This window comes from Leuresthes tenuis, unplaced genomic scaffold, assembly GCF_036924035.1.
Source record: "Leuresthes tenuis unplaced genomic scaffold, fLeuTen1.0.hap1 SCAF_9, whole genome shotgun sequence".
NCBI classification, from domain to species: Eukaryota; Metazoa; Chordata; class Actinopteri; order Atheriniformes; family Atherinopsidae; genus Leuresthes; species Leuresthes tenuis.
The window spans coordinates 5932871-5959942 of NW_027325363.1; the positions used below are offsets into that span (position 1 = coordinate 5932871).

Consider the following 27072-nt stretch of genomic DNA (forward strand, 5'->3'; position numbering starts at 1 on the left):
TTTTAATGCATCTTTCATTATCAGGTCTTATCTTAAAGTGCTGCAGGCTGTCTTCAACATGTTTTACACATACACAGATAAGTGGAAAAAGTAATCTTTGCCCTCTGAAACAGTTAATCATTCAGCTCTGACACCAAGAAAGTAAACGAGTTAAAAGGCAGTAACAGTTAAAACCCTGAGAGGACTCCTCCATCACTGGTGTGGCAACATGACGGCTAAACGGTCCAAGGATTCCTGTGGAGACATGAGCTTAGGGAACGAAAGCGGTGGAGTCCTTGTGAGGATCAGAAAGTTCAACCCAAAAGAAGTTTTCACCTGGTAAGTGGATAAAAGAGATGAAGTATGGAAGTGTGAACGGGTAGAGTTTTACATCTTTAAAGATTTAGTAAAGCAATGTATAAAATGCACATAGACTGCAGTCAGTTCTCATTTAGAAAAGGCAACATATGTGCAAATACTGCTGGATTATTGAGTTGAAGGTTGTAGTTTGGCAAATGATAAAAGCCCAAATCCCCTTTTAACCAACACATATAAACAATCCTGCTAATGATACGTGTCTAAGATGCATTTCCACAGAAAACCACATGTAAAGGGCACACGGTCAGCGTGAAAAATAAGATATTCTGCCACCTTTGTTCATTGGTTAGACATTTAGGACACTGTAACAACTAGCTGAAGCCAGCTGGTGATAATGTCACTTTTTAACCTGGTTTTGATTTTCTGAAAATAAACTGTCACAATCACATGACAAATAAAATACAACCTCTTTCAGTTCTGAGGGTTTTATGTATCAAGGCATAAAAGTAAAATATCTGATTCTTACCAGGTCATAAAATTAGCTGAATACAATGACAACAACACATGAAATAACACACTGTGTCGTCATTCATTTAATGAAAGCTCAGCCGAAGCACAAATGCAAAGCAGTGTCCAACCTTACTGCTTCTGCAGGAAATAAAAGCAGCAGCCAAGTGATGATAATCAAATGCAGTGGATTCACTGATCAGCAGCCAGTTAGAACACCTCTATAAAAGCAGATGTTCTGGCAGTTTGTGGGGTTTTATGTAGATGTAATACAACAGGGGTTTAAAAAGGTGTTTAACACTTTGGAGAATGTATTTTTCCTTCCAAAAGACTAAATTGATGAGATCAATATCACTCCAATAAGATGGTTGTAATTATATAGTTTGTCTTTATAATTCCCCTTTGGGATAAATAAAGTATTTTTTAAATCTAATTTTAATTTCAAAGCAGGAAGACTTGGTAGAAGTCTGTCTAACTCAGCCTCCAACCTGCCGTCACTGGCGAACAAGATCCTGAGACTCAACCTTTCTCTGGTCGAGAACCACGGGATCAGATTTGGAGGAGCTGACTTTCATCCCGGCTCTCTTCCCCTCAGCTGTGAAGAGCTTCAGTGCACGCTGAAGGTCATGGCCTGAAGAAGCAAACAGAACCATGTCAAAAGCAGAGATGCAACCCTGAGGGTCCCAAAACAGACGCCCTACTTTCCACGATTACGCCTCGAGATCCTGTCCATGAAAATCACAAACTGGACCAGCGACCAGGGGCAGCCCTGGTGGAGTGCAACATGCACCGTAAACAAGCTCGACTTTGTGCCAAGAATGGGGCCACAGCTCTTACTTTGGTTATACAGGGGCTCCAGTACCTTTTACTTCCACTGCACTCCCCCCCCCACCACCACCACCACCACAGAATCCTTCAAGTCCTCAAACCCATGTGGACTGGATGGTCAAACTCTTATGACCCCCTCAGGAACAGGACAAAGATCTGGTTCACTGCTCCAGGTTTTACAATCACTCCAATTGTTGATGCCAGTCGGTGCCTGTCGTTACGGTAACCGAAGAACCCACCGATGGACACCAGCTGTGATGGAAGCCGTCAAACTGAAGAATCAGGCCTTTACGGCTTGGTTCTCCCAAGATTCACAGCAATTGGCCAAAAGGGCTGCAGAGTTGGTGGTTGGAGAGGCTCAGACCTGGGCATGGGAGGAGTTTAATGAGGCCACGGAGAAGGACTTTCAGTTGGACATAAAAAATTATCTTTAAAACAAAAAAAGAAACTTTCAGAAACTGGTACATGTGCTCAACAACTATTTGGCAACAAACACTTGGTAGGTAGACAAAGGTGACCTGGTTTATCAGATTTCTAAGAACAAGATAATAAATAAACATGTAAAGACCAACATTTTCTACATCAGTGTGACAGCGTCCTCAATCTTCTCATCTAACCCTTGATAACCAAACAAATCAGGTTTCAGCATTTCCCAAAATGGTGTATTTTGATGATAATCACCAGCCATACGTTTGGAAATGAAAACATTTACCAAAATGGTCATTTTTCTTCTTTTCAGGCAGCTGGTCAAGACACTGCTGATGGGTCAGGGTCTGGCTGGGCTCATATGTGGGACCGCCATCTCCTCCCAGTACCTGGCCACAAACTTCCACGTGAACACGCCCATGCTGCAGAGCCTCCTGAGCTACATGCTGCTGTGTGTCACCTACACCACCATGTTGTTCTGCAGAACAGGTAACACCCTCAGTTAGGACCTGGACACCTGAGATGATACATCTGACATACTGTATGAGTCGTTAATTGGTTAAGTGAACACATATTTCTTTATTTGCTTTAGTTTTGGAAATTTATTTCATATTACAGACTAAAAGCTTTCTTATCTTCTTTAGTAATGTACATTTCTGTGTTTGAGTATTTATCAGTTTTTCCAATAACAAGACAAGTTGGATACATTTGCCACCACTTTCAGATTTGTTCCGTTTAGTCTATTTTAAAGCAGAATATTTTCATTTATTGGTTAATGTGCAAATTTCCTACTTGACGAATAGAACAAGCAAATGTATTGAACAGAAATGGTGTGGTGAAACACATCAATACTGAAGTTCAGGGGTGTTCCCCTTTAAACGTAGGGGATGGCAATATTTTACAGATTCTGAAGAGAAGATGGTGGAAGTACTTACTGCTGGGGCTGGTAGACGTGGAGGCCAACTACACTGTGGTTAAAGCGTACCAGTACACAACCCTCACCAGTGTGCAGGTGAGAACTGGCTGCCTTTGCATGGGTTTTGGGGTATTTTCTCATGTTTCAAGGGTAAAATAAGAGTCACACTTCATTTATGGGCAGTATGGTGGGGACATCACAGCAAGAAAGTTCTGGGTTTCTGTGCAGAGTTTGTATGCTCGCCATGTCTTTATGTGGGGTTTCTTTGGAATGGTTCCCCCACCCTGAGATGGACTGAAACACCCCAAGTGTCCTCAGGCAAGACACTGAGCCCCATATTGAAAAGTACTTGTAAATGTAGTATGTACAGTTTAAGTTACAGATCATGTCAGCGTAGACCCTCAGTTATCAAAGTCATGGTAATCTTAAGAGATTAATAAGAGTAACTGGACATCTTCTTGGTACTTGAAGACTATGTCATGGTTTAGTGATGGAGAAGTGAGGACCCAAATGTGGAAGAGCTAACCAGGGGCTAAACCAAAGGTTTATACCAAAAAGCACAGCAGAGCAGGAAAAAAACTAAACTAAACTAAACTAAACTAAACTAAACTAAACTAAACTAAACTAAACTAAACTAAACTAAACTAAACTAAACTAAACTGAGAAAACAAAACCAAATACAAACAATAAACCATTGAAACCGGACCAACTATGAACAGGATATAGATAAATAACCAGTGAGGATCTGACAAAGACTGAGCTGAACAAAGGAGTAATTATACTGAGGGGGGAAGTAATCCGGGAGTAGCTGCAGCTGCGGTCGATTGAGTTGGAGCACAGGGATGGGGAGAAGCTGAGGATACAAGGAGTAATGACCTGAAACTCAAAGGAAAATCAAGAAAACCAGAACACAAGAAACCATGAGAGTAACTAAAAACAAAAAGACAAATCAAGACGAGACAAATAACCAAGAAAACCAAATAGAAACAAAACACAGAAAACCCAAGACAAGAAAAAACAAATCCAGAATCATAACAGACTACTTATAATACTCCACACCAACTCGTTTAGAACAGGAGAAACGTCTCAGATGAGAGTTGAAACGTCTTCAAGAACGAAGAAGAAAAAGTCCAGCAGGGTAACTGAAGGCTCTGCCTCTCATTCTGCTTTCAGAAACTCTGGGAACCACAAATAAACCTGCAGTCTGAGAGCGAAGTGCTCTGTTTAAGATACGCTGGAGCATTTAGAGCCTTTTATGTGAGGAGAAGAACTTTATTAGAATTTTATTCTGGATTTAACAGGAGGCTAAAACTGGAGAAACATGATGTTAGATCTCATCAGAACTCTGGCTGCAGCATTTTGGATCAGCTGGAGACTTCAGGACAGTCCAATAATAAAGAATTACATATGTGTATGTGTATTATAGCTCATAATTAAACAAGATTCCTCTAAAATATAAGCAGGGACATTCTTCCATTAAATAATATTCCATACAGACGTTTTTACTGTGCATTTCATGCACTTTTTAAAAGGAAACCAGACCTGCCATTAATGGGCTCTGTTTACCTGATGCTGGATGTATCCTGCTCTGAAAATATGACCCTTCTGCTCAGACTGCTGTCACTGAATTAATCAGTTCATTCATTCATTCATTCATTAGTAGCGTGAATATCAGACAGTCAGGTTTTTTCAGTGCAGCTAAACTTTGATGTAATTTTGTTTTAAGTTCTCAAAAGATTTATTGTTTTTAAGTGAAAGAATCCATTTTGTTGTCGCTTGTTTCTCCTTTTAAAGAGTTTCTGCTTGTGTTCTTGTCTCCAGCTGCTGGACTGCTTTGTGATCCCGGTCTTAATGGTACTATCCTGGTGGATTTTGAAGACACGTTACAGAGCAGTGCACTATGTGGCGGTCTGCATCTGTCTCCTTGGTGTGGGGGCCATGGTGGGGGCCGACCTGCTGGCTGGGAGAGATCAGGGCTCCAGTAAGAACTCTTCTGGTGTAACTGTTAGATTTAATGGAAAGGGTTGCAGATATCCTGTGGACTGATGTTGATTGTAGGTGTTCGTTATTGGGTGCTCTTTGGTATTAAGGGGAAACCATTCATTTAATATTTGAAAATGTCTTTTTTAAACTGACAATGTTGTAGATGAACCTATTATAAAGCCTGTGGTGCATCTCATTTATCCGCGGTTTACCTTTCAAAAAACAAAGAAAGTCCAAGGATTTCTTTGAAAAAGATTGTCACAGGGCAGGTTAACTCCTTAGACCTTGTTTTCTGTTTGTCTCTTCATTTCTCTTAACTTTAACTCCGAAATGTTGTTGTCAGAAAGGCAATTTTATCAGTAAAAATAACTCTACTGCTAGTTTGCTCTTTATTGTTCTCTGCAGTAAAACATTTTGTGTCTTCTTATTAAGCAGTTTGATCAGTGTCCAAATGGTATTCTGGGTTTTATTCACTTCAAATAGCCCCACTCAGATCAATTTATCTAAAAAAAAAAAAAAACATCAATAGAGGAGAATTTATTTTCATCACAAAGTCAAATGATTCAGGATTCAGGTTTGTGTTGGAGCTGGACCCAAACTAAAAGTTAAGGAAGGACGGAAGCGTTAAATGCCAACAAAAAGATAGCAAATCATGAACTGAGCAGTTACTAAACTAACAAACAGAACTAAGAGGAACCTATAAGACTGGTAGATGGACGAACTGACAGAGTAACCACAGAGAAATGACAATGAACAGGCAAAGAGCAAAGAAAAACCTGGAGAATATACATACTGAGGGACTAATTACAGGAAGTGAAATAACCGGCAGCTCTTAAAGATAAAACAAGCGATGACAAAAAGGAAACCAAAACATAGAAACCCACAGATCGTGACACGCTGCATCACAGGGTGTGTCTTCTCTCCTCTGCAGCCTCCAACATCTTATTAGGCGACGGTTTGGTGCTGCTCAGCGCTGCTTTGTATGCGGTGTCTAACGTGTCTCAGGAATACACTGTGAAGAACCTGAGCAGGGTGGAGTTCCTCGGCATGATCGGCCTGTTTGGCTCCATCATCAGCACCATACAGATGTAAGCGTGTGCACACGTGTTCAGTCTGGACTCCATCTAGTTTGTGTTTAATCTGGTGTCTTTCTCTGCTTTATTCAGGGTGATCCTAGAACGTAACGCGGTCTCTAACATCACGTGGAGCTGGCAAGTTGGTCAGTATTCATCTTACAGACACTTTCAAAACAAAATGCACATGTAAAGACAACCAAGTGTGAGCAAAAACTCTTCTCCTCCAGGTTAACGGAGATCTCTCAGAGATACTGAGAGTTAGTGTTAGACGGCCAACAAGCAGTTCTGAAATCATCTTTTCCACAAGTTTTCCACGTCAAAATTTTTTTTATCGTTTAATTTCTTGTGATATAAATAGAACCAAATAAAGATAAAAAGATAAATAAGCAGATTTCCAGCCTTACCGGGGTGTCGCTGAAAATTAACGTAAAACAAACAGATTCTTTAGCTCTGTGAATATGAGTTGGCAGCCTGGATCATATCTTTAATGCAGTTTATTTTTTTACAATTTGAGGCTGAGTTCTGCAGAGTCAGAGGAGACCAGAGGAGATGTGGGTGAAGCTCATTAGCATATTCACAGAAGCCCACTCAGTCATGGCCCATGCAGCATTAAGGCCAAGGCCACACCGCAAAATCTTATTGTACAATTTCCAGGAAAGCAGATGAGTTGTTTGGACTTTCAGTAAATTTTGATGTGAACTAACAGCTGGGCATCTCTTCTCTCAGGGCTCCTGTTCTCTGCCTTTGCATTGTGCATGTATGCTTTGTACAGCTTCATGCCCATAGTGGTGAAACTGAGCAGCGCCACCTCCGTCAACCTCTCCCTGCTCACTGCCGACCTCTTCAGCCTCTTCTGTGGGATCTTCCTCTTCCAGTATAACGTGAGTGTTGTTACATTCACAGCCTCAAAACTCTGGATTTCAAGCGTTAGTATGGGTGGGATACACGTTATTATCCTTTTCACCAAAGCTTCCCTGTTGCCCAAAAACAATTAGATGCACAGCTGTGCATCATGTGACTCTTTTTCAGTTATTCTGAACATTTAAAGCAGATAGACTAATGCAATCATTCTACCTTCAATACTCACTAAACCACAATATCTCCTGGTAAGTAGAATTAGCTAAAAATGTATTTTCTTCTGGGTCTGAGAGCTGAACCCAAACAATGAGTCAGACAATATTTTTAAAAATGGATTCATTACAGCATAAGACCAGGCTATTCCTCTCAGAAAATCTCAAGTTCCGAGTCGTCATATTCAAAGTGCTTCGTTAGGCGCTCCCTTTCTGGGTCAACGTGACCCATCAAATGCTCCACAGCAGTGTAAATGAATAATCATCCAAGTTAAAGTGTAATCTCGTCTCCATGTGTTTTCACACACAGCTCCATGTGCAGTATATCATCTGTGTATAAACATGAGGAATATTTCCTTTTGTGTTCAACCTGAAAACACTGACTGGACCAGTGAGGGAAATCAAATTCAATCCAGTCAAATTAAAATTTTATGTCCAATTCTATCCAGGTTTTGAAACATTTAAGTGTATTTGCTTTTAATGAAACTTAAAATGTGGTGGTTAGTGTTGTTGCCTCACAGCAGGAGGGTTTCTGGTTCAAATCCCAGCTGGGGCCTTCCTGTGGAGTTTGCATGTTCTCCCCATGTATGAGTGGGTTTTCTCCGGGTACTCCAGCTTCCCCCCAACAACCCTGAATTGGATTAAGCAGGCATAGAAAATCGAAAACATTTCTTTCTCCTTTGATGAAAAATCCAGAATGACTTCACAAACGTGTTTTACTTTAGAAATTAAACCATATTTACTAACTTTAAAATGAAGGAGACATATCCAAAGTGTGAATTGAAGGTTTCTTCCTCACGTTTATGCACAGAAATCTTTTCCTGGACAGTGAGGCACAAACATTCATGTGATATGAAAAAAAGAAAAGTACATTTTGGTCTCACCTTGTGATAAAGGTGCAGCTCATATTTTGAAGTTATGTTTGCTATGCATTCAAAGACAGATTTCTGTGCCATAAAACTCAAATCATGGCTTAAATTCTGCATTTATCCACCCTCCCTGAAAGCAGAACAGCACCTGAACTCTCCTCCATCAGACCGGTTGTCTTTTGTAAGCATGTGGATGAAATATAAATGCAGTTCTGTGGATAAGACTTGTATCTTTTGTAAAGGTTTCTTGGGCGCTAGTAGCCGTTTTTTGACAGAGGGGTCAAAAATGAGGGGTGCCAGCTTAACCAGTTGAGCTATGAAGCACCCTAAATAAACCATTATCTAACAAAAATCAATTGTTAACTTTGAGCAACAGGACTCAAACAATTATTTACTTTAAGTATATGGTTTGTTCTCTTATTGTTTAGTTTTGCTCAAATCAGGGCTTTTCATTGGTTTTACAAAGTTTAGCAGTTACTTTTAGACATTTTTCTCCCAAAAACATGCAATTACACGAATGAGCTAAAAACTGAGCTAAAAGAGAACATATTTATCATGTGGCCACAAAGCAGGACACCAAAGTCTCCCATTTGTGAATCAAAAATCCCTCAAAGATTCTGACAGACATTTCAAGGCACTTAGAAAGAAAGTGGAATCCAAAATCCTGGAAACGACAGAAGCAAACGCGACACATACTTATACTATACTATATACTTAAATTACCACGGATCAGTCCCGTCCACCGTGCTGGCTTTCAATCGATCAAGCACGAACTCATCAGATACACTCTAAATCACCGCTTTTAGTCAACCTTTTTAATCTGGAGATTTATCCACCTTCCTGTTAACTGAGATCAGCCGAAGGAGTTACTTCCTAACAACAATCAGTTCCATATCTCCCCCGTGAAGACATGCAGCTGTGTGCTTGTTTTTGCTGCTGACGGTTCATTGTAGATTGAACAGCCTTCCTTCTACTGCTACTCCCATCAGGTGCTTTAAATGTCTCTGTAACACTTCAGTTTATCCTTTCTGTAGTTTGGGTTCCATCATCACATTTTTGTTCATTTCAACTCAATTGAGTGCGTTTTGATATTTACTTTTGCCGTTTCAGGTCTTGTTGAAATGTGTTTTACGTTAAACCTTGAAATTTGCAATGAAATTATTAATAATAGAAATCATATAATATTTTGAATGGGGATCACAGGTTTGCAGAAAATTACGTGAAGGGGAGTCATAAAGCTACAAGATGCACCTTTTTATTCAGGGAGATGAGTGTCAGGTGGTAAAGTCTGTCTCAGAGGAGTCATTCCTTATTCTTTAATAGTTTTGAGCATCCTTATGTCATCAGTTGTCATTTTAAATCTAATCTGTTGGCTCTCTGTCCCACCTCAGTTCTCTGGACTCTACCTGATCTCCCTCGTGGTCATCCTCATTGGTTTCATCGCCTTCAACGCTGTGCCGACGCCTACTAACCCCACAGACCCCGACACCTCCTCTTCTTCCCCCTCCATCTGTGAGGAAGGCTATGACAATCCTGTTGAGATTGAGAATGACATCGCGAGGAAAGAAGTGGCCGTCAGGATCCCAAATGTGGAGGAGAAAGAAGATGAGCAGCAGGGCTATGGAAATAGGGAAGATGGGTGGGAAGAAAAGGAGAAGAGTGCTTCAGGGACATCACAAAGCTATGAAGATGACAAAGATCTGGCTGTTGGACAAAGCACCAAGATGTGAACATCAGCACAACAGCAATAACACAAGACAGTAAAGAGTTTTAAACATTTATTTACTTGTTTGTATGAAAAATAATGAAGGAAATACAAAATATAGAAAAGTAGAGTGAAGCAGATGTAACTTTTTTTATAGTTTGTCAATAAGAATTAAACAACTTTTGAAAGCCTTAAGTATGCAGTCCTTAAATCCACTGACATTTTGAAAATAAAACACTTAAAAATGTACATATAAATTCAGATAACATACAAACACATTGTTTGCTGTTTGCTGCATGAATTAAAAAGATCAGGATCTATCAAAATAAAACAGGGAATAATATAAGAAATCTAAGAAACCAAATCTGGAGTAAAACTAAATCACCAAATATCCGTAGGTGGTGACAAAGATGGGTTTTAAATGGCAGAGCAGGACATTAGAGGATTAAATCAGATTAGGAAGATCCAACTTTAGCAAAGAGTCCAAAAATCAGCGTTTGACTGATTTTCATGTGCAGGACACACCTTAAATTCCAGTTTTCTAAAGGACTATCAGTAATATTTCTCTAAATTCAATCTCTTGTAGCTTGAAAGATTTCACAATGTGTTCTTTACATGGATCCAAAAGCGCGTAAAATATTTCTGCATGAGATGAAGTGAAACAACAGGACAGAAAACCATCTCCTTCTCACCTTTTTTAAATGCAGGAGAGCCAAAATGATACCTCCTCAGATCCCACACTGTGGTTTCCTGACACCTCTTTCCAGTTACAAAAGTCATGCTTTTCACAGCAACTTTGTTATCAGACACAGTGACCATCTTTTCAGACCGATACTTTGTCATAAAGCTACGAGATGCCTCTTTTAATTCAGAAGAAAGCTCATTATTTTGTCAGATGGTTAAATGCTGACTGAACCTGGCAGAACCGCTAACTTTCTGAATTTGCCACTGATAATCAATCAATCAAAGTACTTTATTAATCCCGCAAGGGGACATTTTCTTAATGCAGCAGCAAACAGTACACATAATAAGTTATATTATAGACAACATAATCGAGGATAAGCCAAAGAGATAACCGGGGGGTAACCGGGGGAACAGGCCGACTGTCTGGAGCACCTGAAATAGAAGATTTGGTTCTGGTTTTAAGCCCAGCTGTTCCTCCTTGTTTCCTGCTGATTTTGAGACGTGCTGCTGGTGAAACATTGATGCAGTGAAAAGATGACGATGCAGACACCGTAGAGATCGACAGAAGCTGCATCAATAACATTCAGTAAACATGACAACAACAATATCACAGCTGTGATTGAAGGTAAAAACTTTTCTTCTTATTGCTTCATTTCTACCTTTTACAGCTTCTTCTTTTTGTGTTTCTGCTCCTCTTCAGGCTTCTTAAGATTTTCTTCATCCTCGTCTTCCTCAGGGATACATCCTGTGTCTTTCTGCCTGGTTTGTTCTAAATAATAAATAAATATGAATAGATTTGTACAGTGCATGGATTTATTTGGCTCTTATTAGCTGCTACTTTTTTCCTCTCTTGCCTTGATCCTTCAGACTGTTTCTGATCGCCATTTCTATCTGCTCCTCCTCCGTCAGGCGTGCGATGTACGATTCTGAATAATTAGATGTATCCTCTGCTGTGTAACCTTCTGCTGGACGGGAGAATTCTGAGAATTCTCTCGCGTTAAAGCCTTGACGACACACACATAACATAATTAAATCAAATTAAATAGAAAAGACCAAATTAATTTGTTATCTTTAACCTGTGTATATCTGTAGCAGATTAAATTTGGATAAATGAGTATGAAGTGCACAGCAACATTATTCATGGAGTCCCACATGGTTGTGTTCTTGGACCAATACTTCTCACCTTATCACATACATTCAGGAGATCAGTAGCAGCACAGAGTCGGTATTTTCTGCAAAAATCTGAAATTACATCCTATGAATTGATCACTTATTATAGATTCAGATACTGATGAATCTATGCGTGAATGAGAAAAAAGAAAAAGACGCAAGAATTGTCTTGAATTTTGAAAAGTTGTAGAGCGCAGTGCTGGCTGCACTGAAGACACAATCTGAAGCTTTTAAACTTCACAGTTTTGGAAACGAAACATTTTGGAGAAGTTTTTGACAAGGAAATTCATCCTTAAATTCACATAGAAAGCATCTCGCCAAGACTACCTTCTTTCACCTGCAAAATGTCAGAGTTCGGCACTTCATGATGCTGAAAAGCTACTCCTCATGTATTTGTTCGACTATTGTAATTTCTTATTATTAGTTTATCTAAATAGTCCTTTAAAAAAAATCCAGCTTCAACTATCAGGATCGTCTCCAGTGGAACCAGCTGCCTTGTTTAGGTTCAGGAGGCAAACTCTCTCTCTCTCTTCCTCTCTTTTTTTTAGGGTTATAAATAATAAAAGTCCAATCTCTAAGTTCCTGTGTGACATCAGCAACATGAATCTAAATCATATTTATAATCGTGATGTCAACTCCTGAAGTTATTCTTTAGATTCCAGCACCAAACAGGTGAAGTAAAGTAGAGCTCTTTCTGGCCCTCTAACCAAGTCCAAATACTGTGAAATCCTTTCAAATTGGATGTTATTTTAACCCTGAGTGTTTAACTTTGTAGAACCACCACACACACACTTTATTTCACTACTTGTCACCAGGATTTATTCTGTCTGTATTTGTTTAGTCTTTGCTTGTTCATAGTTACTCTCTTTCGACAGTGAGTCTTGTCTCAGTTCTGCTTGGTTTCTTGTTCCTTATTCTCACCCATAGTTCCCCTCAGTTCCCTCCAGTCTGGTCATTAGCTCTGCTGCCACACCTGTCCATTATCCTCAACATCAATCACTCGAACTAATCAGTTCCCCCACAGTATTTAAGCTCCCTGGTTTCTCTCAGTCACTGGCAGGTCCTTGCTGTTACAGCCTCATGTCCTCCCTCATGGTTAGTTCTGTTTCTGGTAATCTTGTCATTTCCAGTTTTCTTTTGGCAGTTTAGTTTCTTGGTGTCTTTCTTCCAGCTCGACCACACTTTCTGTTGGAGTTTTACCTTCTTTCTGCCTCCAGTTTTCCTCTGACTCTGCATTTGGGTCCTCATCATCAACATAATTCGCCACAAATCTTAACAGTTTCTTAAAAGGTGATCCATTATGCCCTTTTTAAACAATTTTACAACATTTCCTGAGGTCTTATTGAGATGTATGACACAGGCTTTGGTCAAAATACCTGTTGATTTAAACAGACAGTGGCTCTCTGACACCTGACTTTAATGGAAACATCATGAAGCCATTACTGCAGGCACACCAAAGTCAGCAGATTCAGTTTGCAGCAGATGCCAGAAAACAACGCTTTCTGGAATAAGTCGGAGATGCACACAGAATAACTCGTACAAATGCATGTGTTCGTTACTGTGCTTAAAGTTTTGTGCTGAATTGTTGCATTATTGATCATGTGTCCTGTGAGTTTGTCGTTTTCTCTTTCTTCAATTAATGCAATACCTGAAGAACTGTTGCAGGGATGATTTCCACCAGAAGATACAAGCTCTGATAGGGAAAAAAAATCACTATCAGATATCTGCACAAACCAGCCTCTTCTCAGAATCTGATATTTCTTTAAAAGGTATTAAAGTTAACTGATAGATTACGAAACGCTATTATATCACAATAACTGCTCAAACCGTTGTGAAACCTGTCCATCAGATATTTTTACAGGTTGTAGGGCAAAGAAACATTTAAGTGAAAACAGTCCAAGGTTAAGAAAGACAGAAAAAGATCCAGATCTGAACTAAATTCAAAAGTTAGTCACTTTTAAGTTGGGTAACTATAGTGTGAACAAACAAATGTTGTTAGGAGTTGCAATTTAAAAACACATTCAGACCTGCACATGTTTTCATGATGATCTTCAGTGGACCCAGAGTGTACATTAGACCCACCAGGATACCTGCCAGGTGGCCGACCAGAGAAGACCTGAAATGTGAAAAACTACAGCTGATCAGCTGCCACTGAGGTTAAACTGTTCCGTTTCTCTTTAACAGGAGAGATTTATTTTTGTTAAGTGATATCATTTATACTCTTTTTTCCGTTGTTATAGCTCAGTATTGGCTGTCAGCATGCAAACCATCAAATACAATTGAAACTACTTCAACCAATTTATTGAATCTGGATGTGGGCAACAATCTCTTGGTTAAAGTTTCCAGTTTGTGTTAAAACTTAATGTTAGATTCCTGAGAGAAGGCAGCGAAGAGATTTCTTTTACAGAGAAGCAGGACAATAAGATTAAGACAAGATTAAACAACATTAAGAATAATGTTAAAGTTAATACTTTAAAAAACAGTTCTAACCAACTTGAAAGTGAATATTTGTCCTTTATTCTCCAACACAGCCTGAACCCTCTGAGAAGCTTTCTGTCATTTATTTAAGGAGTCTTCAGGAATAGTTCTCCAGGCTTCTTGAAGGACATCCCAAAGCTCTTCTTTGGATGTGGGCTGCCTTTTGTTCCGTTCTCTGTCAGATGATCCCACACTGCTTCAATAATGTTGAGGTCCGGGCTCTGGGGAGGATTCATCCCTCCATAAGACCTGCTGCCACTGATTTTCAGTCCACTTCTTGTGTCATTTGGCACAGCTCAGCCTTTTCTCCCTGTTTCCCTTCCTTAAGAATGGCTTCTTGACAGCCACCCTTCCATGGAGACCATTTCTGATGAGGCTTGGGCCAACAGTAGATGGATCAGCTGAAGGTCCAGATGCATCTCTCAGGTCCTGTCAGGTCACAGCTGGATTTTTTCCTCTTTCTTAAGGACATCACTTTCAGATCCTGTTCATCTGCTGTAGATAGTTTTTTAGGCCTGACACTTCTTCTTTTGTCCTCCACTTGTCCAGTTTCCTCAAATGTTTTAAGGACACACTGCACACCATGCTGAGATATGCCAAGTTTTCAGCTAATAGCTCTTTGGGAATCACCTTGTTGCTGCAGAAATCCTATTTTCTGTCTGTCAAACTGTGTTATCTTTACTGTTTTTCATAGATAAAACTAAAGAAATGGGAACAAATGATGTGTCTTTGTGACAGGCTGCTAGCAACAAAGTGCATAAAGATACACTGGTTCATCCTTTGCGTTAGGAGCCTTTTTAAAGCTTTAATGAGTCATAGGTCAGTGTTAAATGGTCAGGTACAAGGACTGGACTGAAAATGAGTGAAAAAGCAGCAAATGCCAAAGAAAAGCTTTGAAAGACCTTCAGAAAGCCTGAAGAACTATTGCTCAAGACTACTTTAAACGATTAGAAGAAAGTCTGGCTTATTTTGGAGTATTAAGGGGTGGCTCAAGACTTTTACTCAGCACTGTACCATGTCAACCTTCAGTCTTTACTTGCTGTAGTATCTCACCAAGGAACAATTAGATATATCAGCATCAGTTCCACCCAGCTTGCAAAGCGATTGGACACCCGTATATTCAACATGTGGGTCACATCACCTGGGTTGAAGTGATTACTGACCACCTTCAGAGCAAACAGGACACCTGGAAACAGACATGTATTAAAAAAATCTGGATTTCACAAGGATATATATTGGTCAGAGAGAGAAGTCTATAAATATTATAGGACTGGATAGTGTAGTGGTATGCTTGCCACCTTCCATGTGGGAGACCTGAGTTCAAATCTCCTGCATGGAACGTATTACCTCCAGTAGGGGTCCTTAGGCAAGACCCCCTTACCTTACCTGCCTACCTGTAAGTCGCTTTGGATAAAAGCATCTGCTAAATGCATAAACATGTAATATTATGGTGCTTAAGTAAAAATTATTTACCTGAGCCCAAGTTGAAATATCTAAATTTAACGTTTAGATTAACGCTTAAATCATAGCTGTATATATGTTTACAAGTACATTTACTGTTATTTTAAGTTCATTTTAATCTTAAATGTGAGGAAAACATGCTATATATGAGGTATTTGAGCTTTAGCTTTTTAGCTAAAGTTTTTACATTTGGAGCCTCGTAGGAAATTCGTACCTGAAAAGCCGATCACACACTCGCTGCTGAGAGACGACAGGTCGATGAATTCCACTAAACGACCAGAGCACTCCATGAGTTTTGTCATCAGCATCTGTATCAGCAGGAAGACGAGCCCGGTGAGCAGAGAGAAGACCGAGAGCAAGTAGAGGAACCAGCCTCCACCCAGACGTCGCTCCAGCATGTTGCCTTTCCACAGGAATGACACCATGTTGACGTAGAGGTGCAAGTCATCATAGTGATGCAGGGGGGAGAGGAGAAGGCGATGCCACTCTTTGAACCTGTACACCTGCTGGAGGCTCACACATGCCTGAGGATTGGATTTATAAGGATTAAATACAGTCATGTGTTAGAAGTGTACATTCAGTTTGATGTTAAAGGAGGACACAGCAGTCCGGAACAAACAGGTGGCGAGGGATATCTTTATTTAAAACAAACAATAAGGGCGGTTAGCCGGGAACTAAACATGGAAAACCAAAAGACTAAAAATAGAAGAAGACAAGAGAAAAGTCAAAGAGAGGAACCAGATTCCAAAGATTATCGTTGATGTAACAGCAAGGAGCTGATGAAGAGTGAGCAAAAACCAAGCAGCTTAGATACAGAGAGGACTGATTCCCCACAGGTGAGTGTGGAAGAGGCCAGGGGGAAAGACAGAGACAACCAAGGACCCCCAGGGGGAAAGACAGAGACAACCAATGACCCCCAGGGGAAAAGGTCGAGACAACTAAAGACCCCCAGGGGAAATGACACAATCATATCCCCTAAATTCTGTCCCCAGTGTTTAAAGTGCAAACAAAAATGCCAACGAGGAACACAGAACAGAGGATAAACCGAGGCAATAATAAATCCATAGAAAAGACAAGAAGTCCAAAAGACCCCAACCCGTTTTTTAATAAAAAAACAGATCGTGACAAAACTCTGTTCTTTTGTTTTTTGTTTAGTTTTTTTACAGAGGTAGATTTTTGTTTCTTCTGTCCAAAACTCCTCTGGCACATTTTTTACAGGCTTGTGGCTTTAAGTCCAGCTTGCTTGAGTTTTTGCATCCTGTCCTGACTCCTCTCCACATCATGTGACTTGCTGCATGTTTTTTCTGTCACAGTTTGGTGACGGAGTCGAGGAAGATGGACCAAACAGACACGGGGCAGGCAGGAGGTAACGGAAACTAATCTCAGTTTATTGAGAAGGCAAAGCTGCAACAGAACTAAACTAAACTTGAAAACAAACACCTAAGAAATGACAAACTAGACTGGAACAAGCCGCAGGCGCAAGACCAGACGAGGGAAACCATGGATGAAACAACGACGAGGATCTGACAAGGAGTGAAGGAAACCGAGAGTTTAAATACTGTGGGGAGAGTGATTAGTGAGTGCAGCTGAGGATAAGTGAACACAGGTGAAGGGCATGGAGCTGATGACCAGGCAGGAGGGAAATGGCAAAACACAAAATACATCGATCGTGCCATTTTCTCTTCTTCCCACAAATAATTTAGCTTCTTATCAATAGTACTTTCTTCTCAGTGTATCAGTCGCATTTTTAGAAATGAACTACAACAAATAACCTTTAAGTTTTCTCCCTTTTAGTCTCACTCTCTCTCACACAGTTGAATATTCATTTTTATACTGACAGAAAGCTCCATCTCAGTCTAAAAGTCATTTCTTTATTAGCTCTGAACCATGTTTGAACTGCTTGTTTACACATTGACTACTTTTGCGCCCTTGCAGAGTTTATGCTGTTTAAGTTCCTTGAATTTTGTTAAATATTGATTTAAATCTACCCTAATAAAGCACAGACACTTCCCTTTATTGCAGCCCTACCTTCATTGGAGAAGCAGCAGGGAACACATAAAGATAAACGTTGAATCCAAAGACAGCCATGGTGATGGGAGAGATGTTTCCAAACCCGCTCTGGAACAGCTGGATAAGCAGGAGTGGCAAGCCCACATGGAAACCCCTCTGCATGCTGACAACAATCTGTGGACAGAGGGGTTAAAGAAAATACACCTGGCCCTTCTTCTGAATTTATTTTAAATGCTGCATCCAGACAAAGTCATGTTTATGGTGACTAAACGTTCTTATAAATGTTGAAAATGAGCCTAAATTTTGCCTTTAATGTATTATTTGACTGAACCGGCTTTTCTAAAAACGTTCACAGATCCGTTTCCCTTCATCATGTCCTTGATCTTGTTCTAATTTAAGGCTTTGGAAGTTAACAATAAACATAAACCCCTAAATTATGTTTTGTAACACGCAGACAATGAGCTTGAAATATGGAAACAATTTGAACATTCCTCAAAGATGCGTGCACACGTCACGCCAGACTGTATGGTTATCTAAGGAAAAATGCTGATGCTCTGCACATTTATCTAACAATCACTTTATTGGGGAGGTTTCGGAAAGTCAGACCTAAAAATCGAGAAAGTCTGCTGATTTCCGAGGTTAATCAAATGATCTGTTAGTTAACCGTTGGTTAGAATAAAGATTATGACTATTTAACACAGTCTATAAAATTATTGTTTCTTTTCCAGACAATAAATGTTCTTTAAGGTTCAAACTCACAAGTCATCCGATGTTGCTCCGTTACAATTGAGTTTTCTTCTGTCTGGAGTAAACCGGTGAAGTTTATCCCGCTTCAGCCATCACCCGTTAGTCTCCTCCCCGGGAGTCGGAAACGAAACTGAAACCTTAAAAAACAAACAAATAAATAACTAAATACGAAGCTACAATGAGAAAGTCCTAAAATTGGCATTTGATGTTGTCCTCCCTTTAGTATTTCAAGAGAACATGTCATATTCCACAAAATATTGTGGTAAAATAACACTAACATCATTAAAAGTGTATATATACATAAAGCTCACTAGTTATACAACATTTCAATGGAAATACAAATTAATTCATTACAAATATTATAATGAGTCTCAGCAATTTAAGTACTTTGCGGAATTGTGAAATGGGAATATAAAGTCGACGACTTTAAGGCTTGGTTGAGATTTTAATGTGTTTTTATTGTGTTTTGGTTGCACTTTCCACTTTGTTATGAATATTATAAATGATCATGTAACAGGAAATGTTGTATTAAAAGTTTAAAGCAAAACACTTTAAAGATAAAATGTTAATGACAGATTTTTGTAGAAAATTAACATTTAAAAAAGTGATTTTGGTCACTAGATGGCACTAACGTGTTTGAAAATGAATTTACGTAGAAACGTAAGTTACGTGAATATGGAAGTTACGTAACAACTTGGACCAACTGTGACCAACGTCGTGACGTAATATGTTTACGTATTGAACGAACCGCGATATTTCAGCTCAACGTAGCTCGACACTTCAGAGCAGCTAGCGACCCTAGAAAATTTTGAGACTACACCGTCTGTGGTAACTTTACGAACGAGTCGTTCTGGGTTTTTTTTTATCTGGAAGAAGAAGCGCACAACTAGACTCGCCATTTATCCATCTCCAGCTGTCGGGAACGTCGTTACGAAGAAGTTTTCCCGTGCCAAATTAGCCAGCTTTGTGGCACGAAGTGGGTCACACAGCTTGTTGTTGACACCAGATTTCTGTTACTTTCATCGCATTGCTGACATTTACGGTTACACGGACGATGGTTTTACTGAAGAACCTCCATCCTCCTACCGAAGGAGTGCGACATGAGCAAGCCGACACCACGGCGGTGGTGAACGGTCAGAGGATGGGCTGTGGCATGCTATACGTTGCAGAAACGTAAGTGATGCACGTGGCGCTTGTCTTTAAACGGACAGTTTCAGGTTCAGATTTACTTTTAACAAGAATTAATCATCCTTTAATACTGATATGATGTGAAATATTAATAATATTTAGAGCATAAAGACTACAAACTGTTCATGCTGAGGAACTTCCGGTGTTGTCCTTTTCAAAATGATTGGAAATCAGTAGTTGTGATTTCTGAGTTTTTGTGTGTTTTTGTTGGTTCATCTGAACAAGGCAACAATTTAGTATACATTTTAAGTAATGTTCCGTTTTCAGAGTAGTGTATGCTGTACTGGGTGACGACAAATAGCATGGCAATATTTTGAATAAATAAAGTCCTCTGACTCAGGAGTAATTTCGGAATTTCAATGGAAAATTGCCTCTCAAAACTGTCAGCAAAAATATCAAAGTGAAGAGTTATGTTCTAAGTAGCATTTTAGCAGTTTGTTGTTACATGGATTTTTTTAATATGGATTAAAAAAAAAATCAAAAGGACAGTAATTGGTTGCACCTCTTTTTATAAAAAAAAAAAAAAAGCCGTCATCAATATCGTCAACCCCCTTTGAATGAGGGTTTTTAATTGATACATTGAACTGACAGTTAAAATAAATCGAACCTAAATCAATTGCATTCCAATTCAAAAGCTTACGATTCAATACATTTTTGATTCGAATCAATATTGATTTAAATTATTAACTTTCAGAACAAATGTGGCTCGTGCGTGAATGTCGCTGCTGAGTCTCGCGATAATAGCTTAATTTAACAAATCTCGCGAGATTGAGCAACGACGTTCATAATACAAATCATGCTCAAAATGGCATATAAATCGATCCAGGAACTTAAGGATATGATAATGTAATACTTTTTAACCCTGCCGTAGTAAATATGGTTAACTTAAAATGTATTAGATTACTTTTTTGGTTAACCACCTTGTTTACAAGATGTCGGAAACCAATTTGAGCCTTTTAAGCGTCACCATCTGAATGCGTGTTCCTATGGCAACTTAACTTCATCACTCGTATAGTAACTGCACTAGTTTGTTCGGTGGCTCATCTTATATATGACTTAATCTCTTTGTATATATTTAATTAAGACTGGATATTGATTGAAAAGTTGCTTATTAAACACAGATTTCTGGTAAAAGGGGTGTATTTCTCTCAAAGCTAAAAGTTTCTGCTGGATACATTTTTAACTAAAATACCAAAATATTTTTTTAATTGTTCCACAGTGTTGGACATTGTGTTGGCGATATTGATGGTTCAAACTGATACGTTTGCTCAGCATCAATTATTACAATCGTGCTTGATTTGATTTTATGTCAGACATCAACACATATTCCATGCTTTTGACTTATATTAGTTGTTTCAGTCTAATTATGCTGTTCAAGGTATCATGAGATGAGAGGCTCATCTCACTGTGCTGCAGGACTGAGAGTTTCAGGAGGTCCTTTGTCCCCACAGCCATAAGGCTTTTTAACAGTGACTGCTGACTTTGATGTTTTTCTCAAATTTATTTATTCATTCATTTATAATAGTTGTTATTCTTGTTATTCTTCTAATATACAATCATTGTAAATATTAAAAAAACAATTACTTGACTAATTTTGAATTACCCCCACTGGAGGATGAATAAAGTATTATTCTTTTATATTATATTATATTCTTTCAACAGGACAAGTGTCAGTGGAAGGATGGGGCTTTTAAAAATGATTTAATCAAAACTTTGGAACATTTACCGCTCCGTTGCAGCGTACTGCGTAATCTTGCTTCATAATATACTAATTTTAGATAATTTACTTTGGATACTCTGGGAAATTGTGGCGCAAATTTTCAGTATATTAACAGATTCTGCAGTTTAAACCAACCAACACCTCTCAATTGTGCGTTTTTTTGTTTGTCACAGGCGCCTGTCATGGTTTGATGGCTCAGGAATGGGTTTCTCTCTGGAGTATCCCACCATTGGTCTTCACGCCATCTCCAGAGATGTCAGTGCCTACCCCCAGGAGCACCTGTATGTCATGGTTAATGGCAAACTCAGCGGTGAGGAGAACCACAATGTTTTCAAATGTGGTTATTTGTGGTCAAGACACAACGTGAAAATCTTCCTCAAGTCTCAAGCGGCCACGTTAAGAGATTTTTAAGGATTAAATTAACTTCAGAATGGACCATGGCCAAAATGACAAATAAATAAAAGTATCTAAACCAGAAAGGAAATGACCTGTACAAAACAAAACTTTTTCACAAAAAGCACTAAAAAGCTTAATAAGGATTCAGGAACCTTCTGTCATGTTAACTTAAACAAATCTTAAAATAAAGCTTCCCAGGTTACAGAGCAGAGCTTTGTTGTAAAAACAGTGAATTTCACCATGTCCCACTTTAACATGACACAATAAGCTGCTGCTCATTTCAGCGTTGCACCTCTTAGACGGTCCTGCTGTCTTCAGATAGAGACGATGGTTCATTGTATGAACATTTGGTCGTAATGTTCTTAAAGAAAGAAATCAAATATGTGAATGTCTTGAAGCAGGTGCAGTACACTTTATGTTGGGGTAAATGTGTCTCTGGTGTCAGCTTTTCATCTCTAAACTGTGTAAACATTAAAAAAGAAACGGGAACCATCTGGCAGCTCTTTTGCTGAAACCACTTTGACTCCCACAGTTGTGGGATGTAACACCGCTGTCTTTAAGAGATGTCTCCATCTGAGCCCGGCACATTTACAGCCACACACTTCAGTTTGTTGTCATGTTGAAGACGCCATCAAAAGCCCACAAAAATGTCTGAAAGCCGTAAAGCTAAACAATGTGGGGCAGGTACTCTGAGAGTTTCAGACCTGAAAATATGGATGCCAAAAGTCACTGTACTTCAAAATGAATTAGAAGGACATAGTTTTAGGGTTCACAAACTTGTCTGCTGTTGCTTTAATATCACAGAACCGTATACGTTAGACTGAACGCCTGATCAGCAGGCATGATTGATAAAGGTTAAGAATATACCAGAAAGGTCATGGACTGATCAGTCAGTAGGTCTTTAGATACAGTATCTGTTCACTGTTTTATTTGGTGTCATGACAGCTCTTGGTTGTAAGTCTTTGGATCCATTTTTTGTATCTCTCTTCACAACAGGAAGACTGTTACAGCAGAGATATGTATTTTTCCTGATATTTTACTGAAAGCTGCTCTGTGTATCGCATAAAAACTTATAAAGTGGCTGCAGTACTCTTACAGCTTTGAAGCACAGGTTTTATTTCCATTAACTAAGTTTTTACACAAGCTTTTCTTTCAGTTCTTTTATCTAATGTCCATGTTTGCTTATGATATATGTACGTTGGTTCACTCTCAAAAGTAACTGATTATCCCTCAGCAGAATGTTAATTGTGTGAATCATTTTATAAGACACATAGTCAAAATACACATGATCCTCCTCCTCAAATTTTAGATTTAGCTGCTTGTTAATTGTTTTATAATTGAGAACTAAACAATTTGTGGTTTGAGTTTGATTCTTCAAACTAAGACATTAGAAGTCAGTAAAGAACTTTTTGATAAAGATGAATAAATCTGCAAACTACTAGATAAAACTGGATATTATTCATTTAAAACTGGGTCAAATGTTCACTCCTAACAGATGAGAATGAGGCAGAAATGGCAGAGAAGAACGCTGATGATGACAATGATGACAGCAGCAGCAGCAGCGGTGGTGATGATGGCGATGATGGAGTGATCACAGAGATTCGATTTGTGCCCAGCGACAAAATGTCACGTGAGTGCCCACATTAAGGATGACACATGCACAGACTTCCCAATATATCCCATTTATCAGGGTTTGACCAGGCAGCTCCACAATAAGCCACATCAGTGATCAGAGAGGCTTTAAACCACACCGACCGTATGATTCTGAGCTGTTAAATGTTGGTGTGGTACTCATAAACAGAAAATATTAAGAATATCACAGAGAGCAACACCCGGTCTCAGCTTCAAGATCTTGAACTCTCAACTTCACCTTGTTTGTGTAGATTATTTTGAACCAAAAAAGGCTTTTTGCTCTGTGAGATAGTTGAAATGACAGCCGTAGGGTTGCACTGTCTGTGCAGTGGAGCCCATGTTCTCAGCGATGTGCGAGTGCCAGGCGTTGCATCCCGACCCGGAGGACGACGACTCCGACAACGACTTCGAAGGGGAGGAGTACGACGTGGAGGAGGCCGGTGAGGCAAAACACGCACCTGACCGATAATATATTGATTGATCGTCTTTCTGATGTCATTCCTGCAGATACGGAACATTTGATACAGATGTGGAGCTCAGTTTGTTTAAGTTTTTATAGAGTGAGGACCCACAGCTGAGGGACTGAAAAGGTCTTTAACTTAAATCCCACCTGAGTAGCTGTCTGTAACGCAGACGCTACATGTTCATCAAACCTTGTGAACAAGCAGAGATGCAACTCTGTCTATTTATAGCTGCTGTGACTGACATGTTCACAAATTCGAGGCTCTTTGTGCCAGATGGTTGGCGAGTTATCAACCAGTAGATTTGGAGTTGTGACAGCCTTCTTATCTTAGTTTTACGTCCACTCTTATTTTAAAAATTCAGAGACGGCTTATAGAAATGGCATGTTTCTATCTGCTTTTAGTATTCATAAAGTTTTTATTGTAATTGAAAGATCTGGCCTCCAATCGGAGGTCTAAACTGCAGGTTTTCACTGAACAATGCAAAGCAATGACCTGCAGACTGGAAGGGAAACTGTTCTCTGACTTTACTCTTTGTCTGTGTTTGTCGTCCTTTTCCTGAACTGCTTGTTTGGACTCGACGGTTGCAGAAGCAGGTGAGACATCCAGAATTCATCACTGAACACTTTCACACCATGACAGCAGAATAAAGTGTTTCTGTTGTTAATCGGAACAATCCGATGATAGAAGGAAGCTAAACCTGAAGTCTTCTCAGACTACAAGGCTTCAGGGTTTATGGCAGTAAAATATACACTCATCACAAGCTGTTGCTATGAACAGAACAGAAAGCAGCTCAGATACATTTTATTCGATCAGATGAAACTGATCCGCAGGCAGTTGGAGAAAGAAAGCTGGCTCCATGAATAAAGGGTGTGTTTTTAGATACAAGTTTATTCTCCATCTCAACAGCAAAAAGATCTAAAACTCCAGCATGAAATGACCAGAAGACCAGAGAAAAATGTAGTTTCCTGTAAACTTTTATTAAATGTTTACATGGAGTCTAAAAAGATCCCGTCTCCACCCACTTAGAGCACGGTCATGCCGACATCCCGACCTTCTACACCTGTGACGAGGGTCTGTCGGCGCTCACGCAGGAGGGCCAGGCCACACTGGAGCGGCTGGAGGGCATGTTAGCCCAGTCTGTGGCGCAGCAGTACCACATGGCCGGAGTGAGAACCGAAGAAACGAAGGCCGAATTTGAAGGTTTGGCTCACTTTTGTTCTCATTTAAACACGACTGTTACGATTATTATCCTCAATTATTTAGACGACTCCCACACACGAGACGGCTTTGAAAAAGATTTTTAACAGACCAACACTTGCAGGGTCACTATTTGCAAGACCACAACTAGATTTTTCTCAGATTATTTCCCATCATGCACCTGGTGGAAATTCTTAACAACAATAACAATGTTGACCGAGAAGCAGCTTTTAGCCACAGCTGCAAACAAGACTCGGCACTTCCACTGATGTTAAACATCAGTTTGATTTTGTCGTCACCCCCGAGATGTGAGAAAGAGCTCCGTAAAACAGTCCGGATTGAGTTTTATGACCATTTTACACAAAGCGATGATCTTACAGAACCATCGCTCACTCTGGAAAACTGTCTACGTCGTAGCGTGTGGCCGACTTTACTGAAAGAGTCACAACCACATCAGAATAATTACGTTCTGGTGTCAAGACTAAAACTAAAAATAACCTTCCAGATATGAACCAGATCAGGTCAGAAATATTGGGCAAAAAATCCTGAAAGATGTTTTTCTGAAACTGACCAAAGTGCAACTGTTTGAAAAGTGAATTTAGCGCAAATAACAAACTGAAATTTGGATTTTTCATTCAATTTTTTACCTTTTTATGTAAGTTTTTCTCCATAATTTCAATCAACAGTGGATCTTATTACTTTTCATGCATTGCCTAAATATTCTTAAGGCTTCTATGTACCCAAATGGATAAACTCGTATGTAACAGGCAAAGATATTTATTCAATTCAATTCAGTTTTATTTCTATAGCACCAAATTACAACAAATGTCACAGCAAATTCACAGCATGGTGGTCTGTTTTAACACTGGGCTTCTCTTTACTACGTCTTTGTGGTGTAACAACCCTCCTCTCACTTAAAAACCCAAAACATCTGGCAACACAGGTCCATCTTTGTGTAAACATTCAGTCTCTGAACCCACTCTTAGTTGGTGGATTTGTTTTAGTCCAGTTTGTTGTTAAAGTTTGCTTATCAATCGGTTCGAGTATCAGATATATGCTTGGATCTGTATTAAGCATCTCTTTAGGTGCAAATTTCAAGGGTATTATCCACTTCCTCTTCAACACTCGTCCAAAACCAAAAGAAATATGTGTTTATGGTCCTTATTTTAAGCAGTGTCTGATTTGCTCATTTCTCATCTCAGTGTGGAGAGATCTGTCTAACCGTGTGTGCGCAGGATAAAATCATCCGTATTTGTGGACAATGTCAACATAAGTCTTTGGGTTTGTGAAGTCTGAGGGTGCATTGCTGTCGTTGGCAGATGGTATGGAGGTGGATGCTGACGCGATGGAGGCCGGTCAGTTTGAGGATGCAGACGTGGAGCACTAGTAAGTTTCAGTCTGTCGCTCATTTTATCATAAAAGTCATTGTTTGACATGTTTTTTCCTTGCAAAAACTTTTCCTGAGTAGTTTTTGTTAAAGCCAATTATGTGCAAATTCTCTGCAAACTTAATTTTGCCAACAATTATTTATTGAGTAATCGGATAAGAAATACTTTAATTATTTATTTATAAGAGAAAAAATGTACATTGTGAGCTAGTTTTTACGTAAAGTCACAATCAGGGCCGGCTGTGGATATAAAATGTATTTTTCTAAAAACAATCATTCTGATATTGATAGCACGTTAATTTCCACCTAATGTCCAGCTGTGTCAGCAGTTAACATCTGTCTGCTCCTCTCCTGCCGTCTCTACTTTAATTTACAGCTGGAATCCTAATAAAGTCTCTTAGTTCCTTTTTTATTGTCCGTTATCAGACAACACGGTGATACACGGGACCTTAACCAGCCGTCTCTGATTTTTACAGATGCAGCGTGGTCTGATAAAATGATTATTTTATTCTGGTTGTACTTTGATGTGACTCAGAATATTAGTTCACGTTAACAGTTTACAGGCTGAAGCTGCTCTGATGGGTAGAGGGTCATTAAGGAAAATATGATGGTCATTTCAACAGAAATTAGCCACACTTGGAAAAGTGGCTTCACCGCCCAGTCCGAGCCTCGGCTTCCTTCTGTTCTCTGCCTGCGTCCTTCTCAGCCAACAAGCCTCCTGATTTCCATTAAAATGCTATCGTGAAATGTTCCCTGTGAACTGGCTGCTTTCTGCTGAGATGGAGGAAACCGGAGAAATGAATGAAGAGCAAATATAAAAACAGATTAAACATGTCTAAAGTTTGGGGGCATTTTAAACTA

The 27072-nt window shown here is 39.4% G+C and overlaps 3 protein-coding genes across 3 annotated transcripts; 2 read left to right on the plus strand and 1 right to left on the minus strand.

The window, feature by feature from the left end:
- Positions 1–155: 155 nt before the first annotated feature.
- LOC140314018 (solute carrier family 35 member F2-like) lies at positions 156–9806 on the plus strand. Its single transcript, XM_072392034.1, has 8 exons — positions 156–318; positions 2372–2547; positions 2943–3070; positions 4796–4955; positions 5889–6045; positions 6124–6176; positions 6760–6914; positions 9364–9806. The coding sequence occupies exons 1-8, from the start codon at positions 209–211 to the stop codon at positions 9700–9702; spliced, it is 1278 nt and encodes a 425-aa protein (XP_072248135.1). The 5' UTR covers positions 156–208; the 3' UTR covers positions 9703–9806.
- A 3134-nt stretch (positions 9807–12940) lies between these two features.
- Positions 12941–18356, minus strand: LOC140314014 (rhomboid-related protein 4-like). The gene is made up of 6 exons (XM_072392028.1): positions 18240–18356; positions 17499–17654; positions 15685–15994; positions 15063–15195; positions 13559–13647; positions 12941–13224 (listed from the first exon to the last, which is right to left on the minus strand). The coding sequence occupies exons 2-6, from the start codon at positions 17640–17642 to the stop codon at positions 12971–12973; spliced, it is 930 nt and encodes a 309-aa protein (XP_072248129.1). The 5' UTR covers positions 17643–17654; positions 18240–18356; the 3' UTR covers positions 12941–12970.
- Positions 18357–19012: 656 nt separating this feature from the next.
- On the plus strand, positions 19013–26211 carry clns1a (chloride channel, nucleotide-sensitive, 1A). Its single transcript, XM_072392035.1, has 7 exons — positions 19013–19400; positions 21309–21445; positions 23027–23161; positions 23493–23603; positions 24215–24220; positions 24654–24827; positions 26144–26211. Exons 1-7 carry the CDS (start codon positions 19282–19284, stop codon positions 26209–26211), a joined length of 750 nt encoding a protein of 249 aa, XP_072248136.1. The 5' UTR covers positions 19013–19281.
- The last annotated feature ends 861 nt before the right edge of the window (positions 26212–27072 follow it).

What these genes read in the sequence shown, in the direction of transcription:
- clns1a (XM_072392035.1), top strand. Translation starts at nt 19,282, where the DNA reads ATGGTTTTACTGAAGAACCTCCATCCTCCTACCGAAGGAGTGCGACAT. An exon ending in GCCCAGCGACAAAATGTCAC is followed by an intron (nt 23,162 to 23,492) that starts GTGAGTGCCCAC and finishes CTGTCTGTGCAG; the next exon opens with TGGAGCCCATGTTCTCAGCG. An exon ending in AACGAAGGCCGAATTTGAAG is followed by an intron (nt 24,828 to 26,143) that starts GTTTGGCTCACT and finishes TGTCGTTGGCAG; the next exon opens with ATGGTATGGAGGTGGATGCT.
- LOC140314014 (XM_072392028.1), bottom strand. Translation starts at nt 17,642, where the DNA reads ATGCAGAGGGGTTTCCATGTGGGCTTGCCACTCCTGCTTATCCAGCTG. An exon ending in CTGCTGCTTCTCCAATGAAG is followed by an intron (nt 15,995 to 17,498) that starts GTAGGGCTGCAA and finishes TCCAATCCTCAG; the next exon opens with GCATGTGTGAGCCTCCAGCA. An exon ending in ATATATCTAATTGTTCCTTG is followed by an intron (nt 13,648 to 15,062) that starts GTGAGATACTAC and finishes TTCACATTTCAG; the next exon opens with GTCTTCTCTGGTCGGCCACC.
- LOC140314018 (XM_072392034.1), top strand. Translation starts at nt 209, where the DNA reads ATGACGGCTAAACGGTCCAAGGATTCCTGTGGAGACATGAGCTTAGGG. An exon ending in CCAAAAGAAGTTTTCACCTG is followed by an intron (nt 319 to 2,371) that starts GTAAGTGGATAA and finishes TCTTCTTTTCAG; the next exon opens with GCAGCTGGTCAAGACACTGC. An exon ending in TGGGAGAGATCAGGGCTCCA is followed by an intron (nt 4,956 to 5,888) that starts GTAAGAACTCTT and finishes TCTCCTCTGCAG; the next exon opens with CCTCCAACATCTTATTAGGC.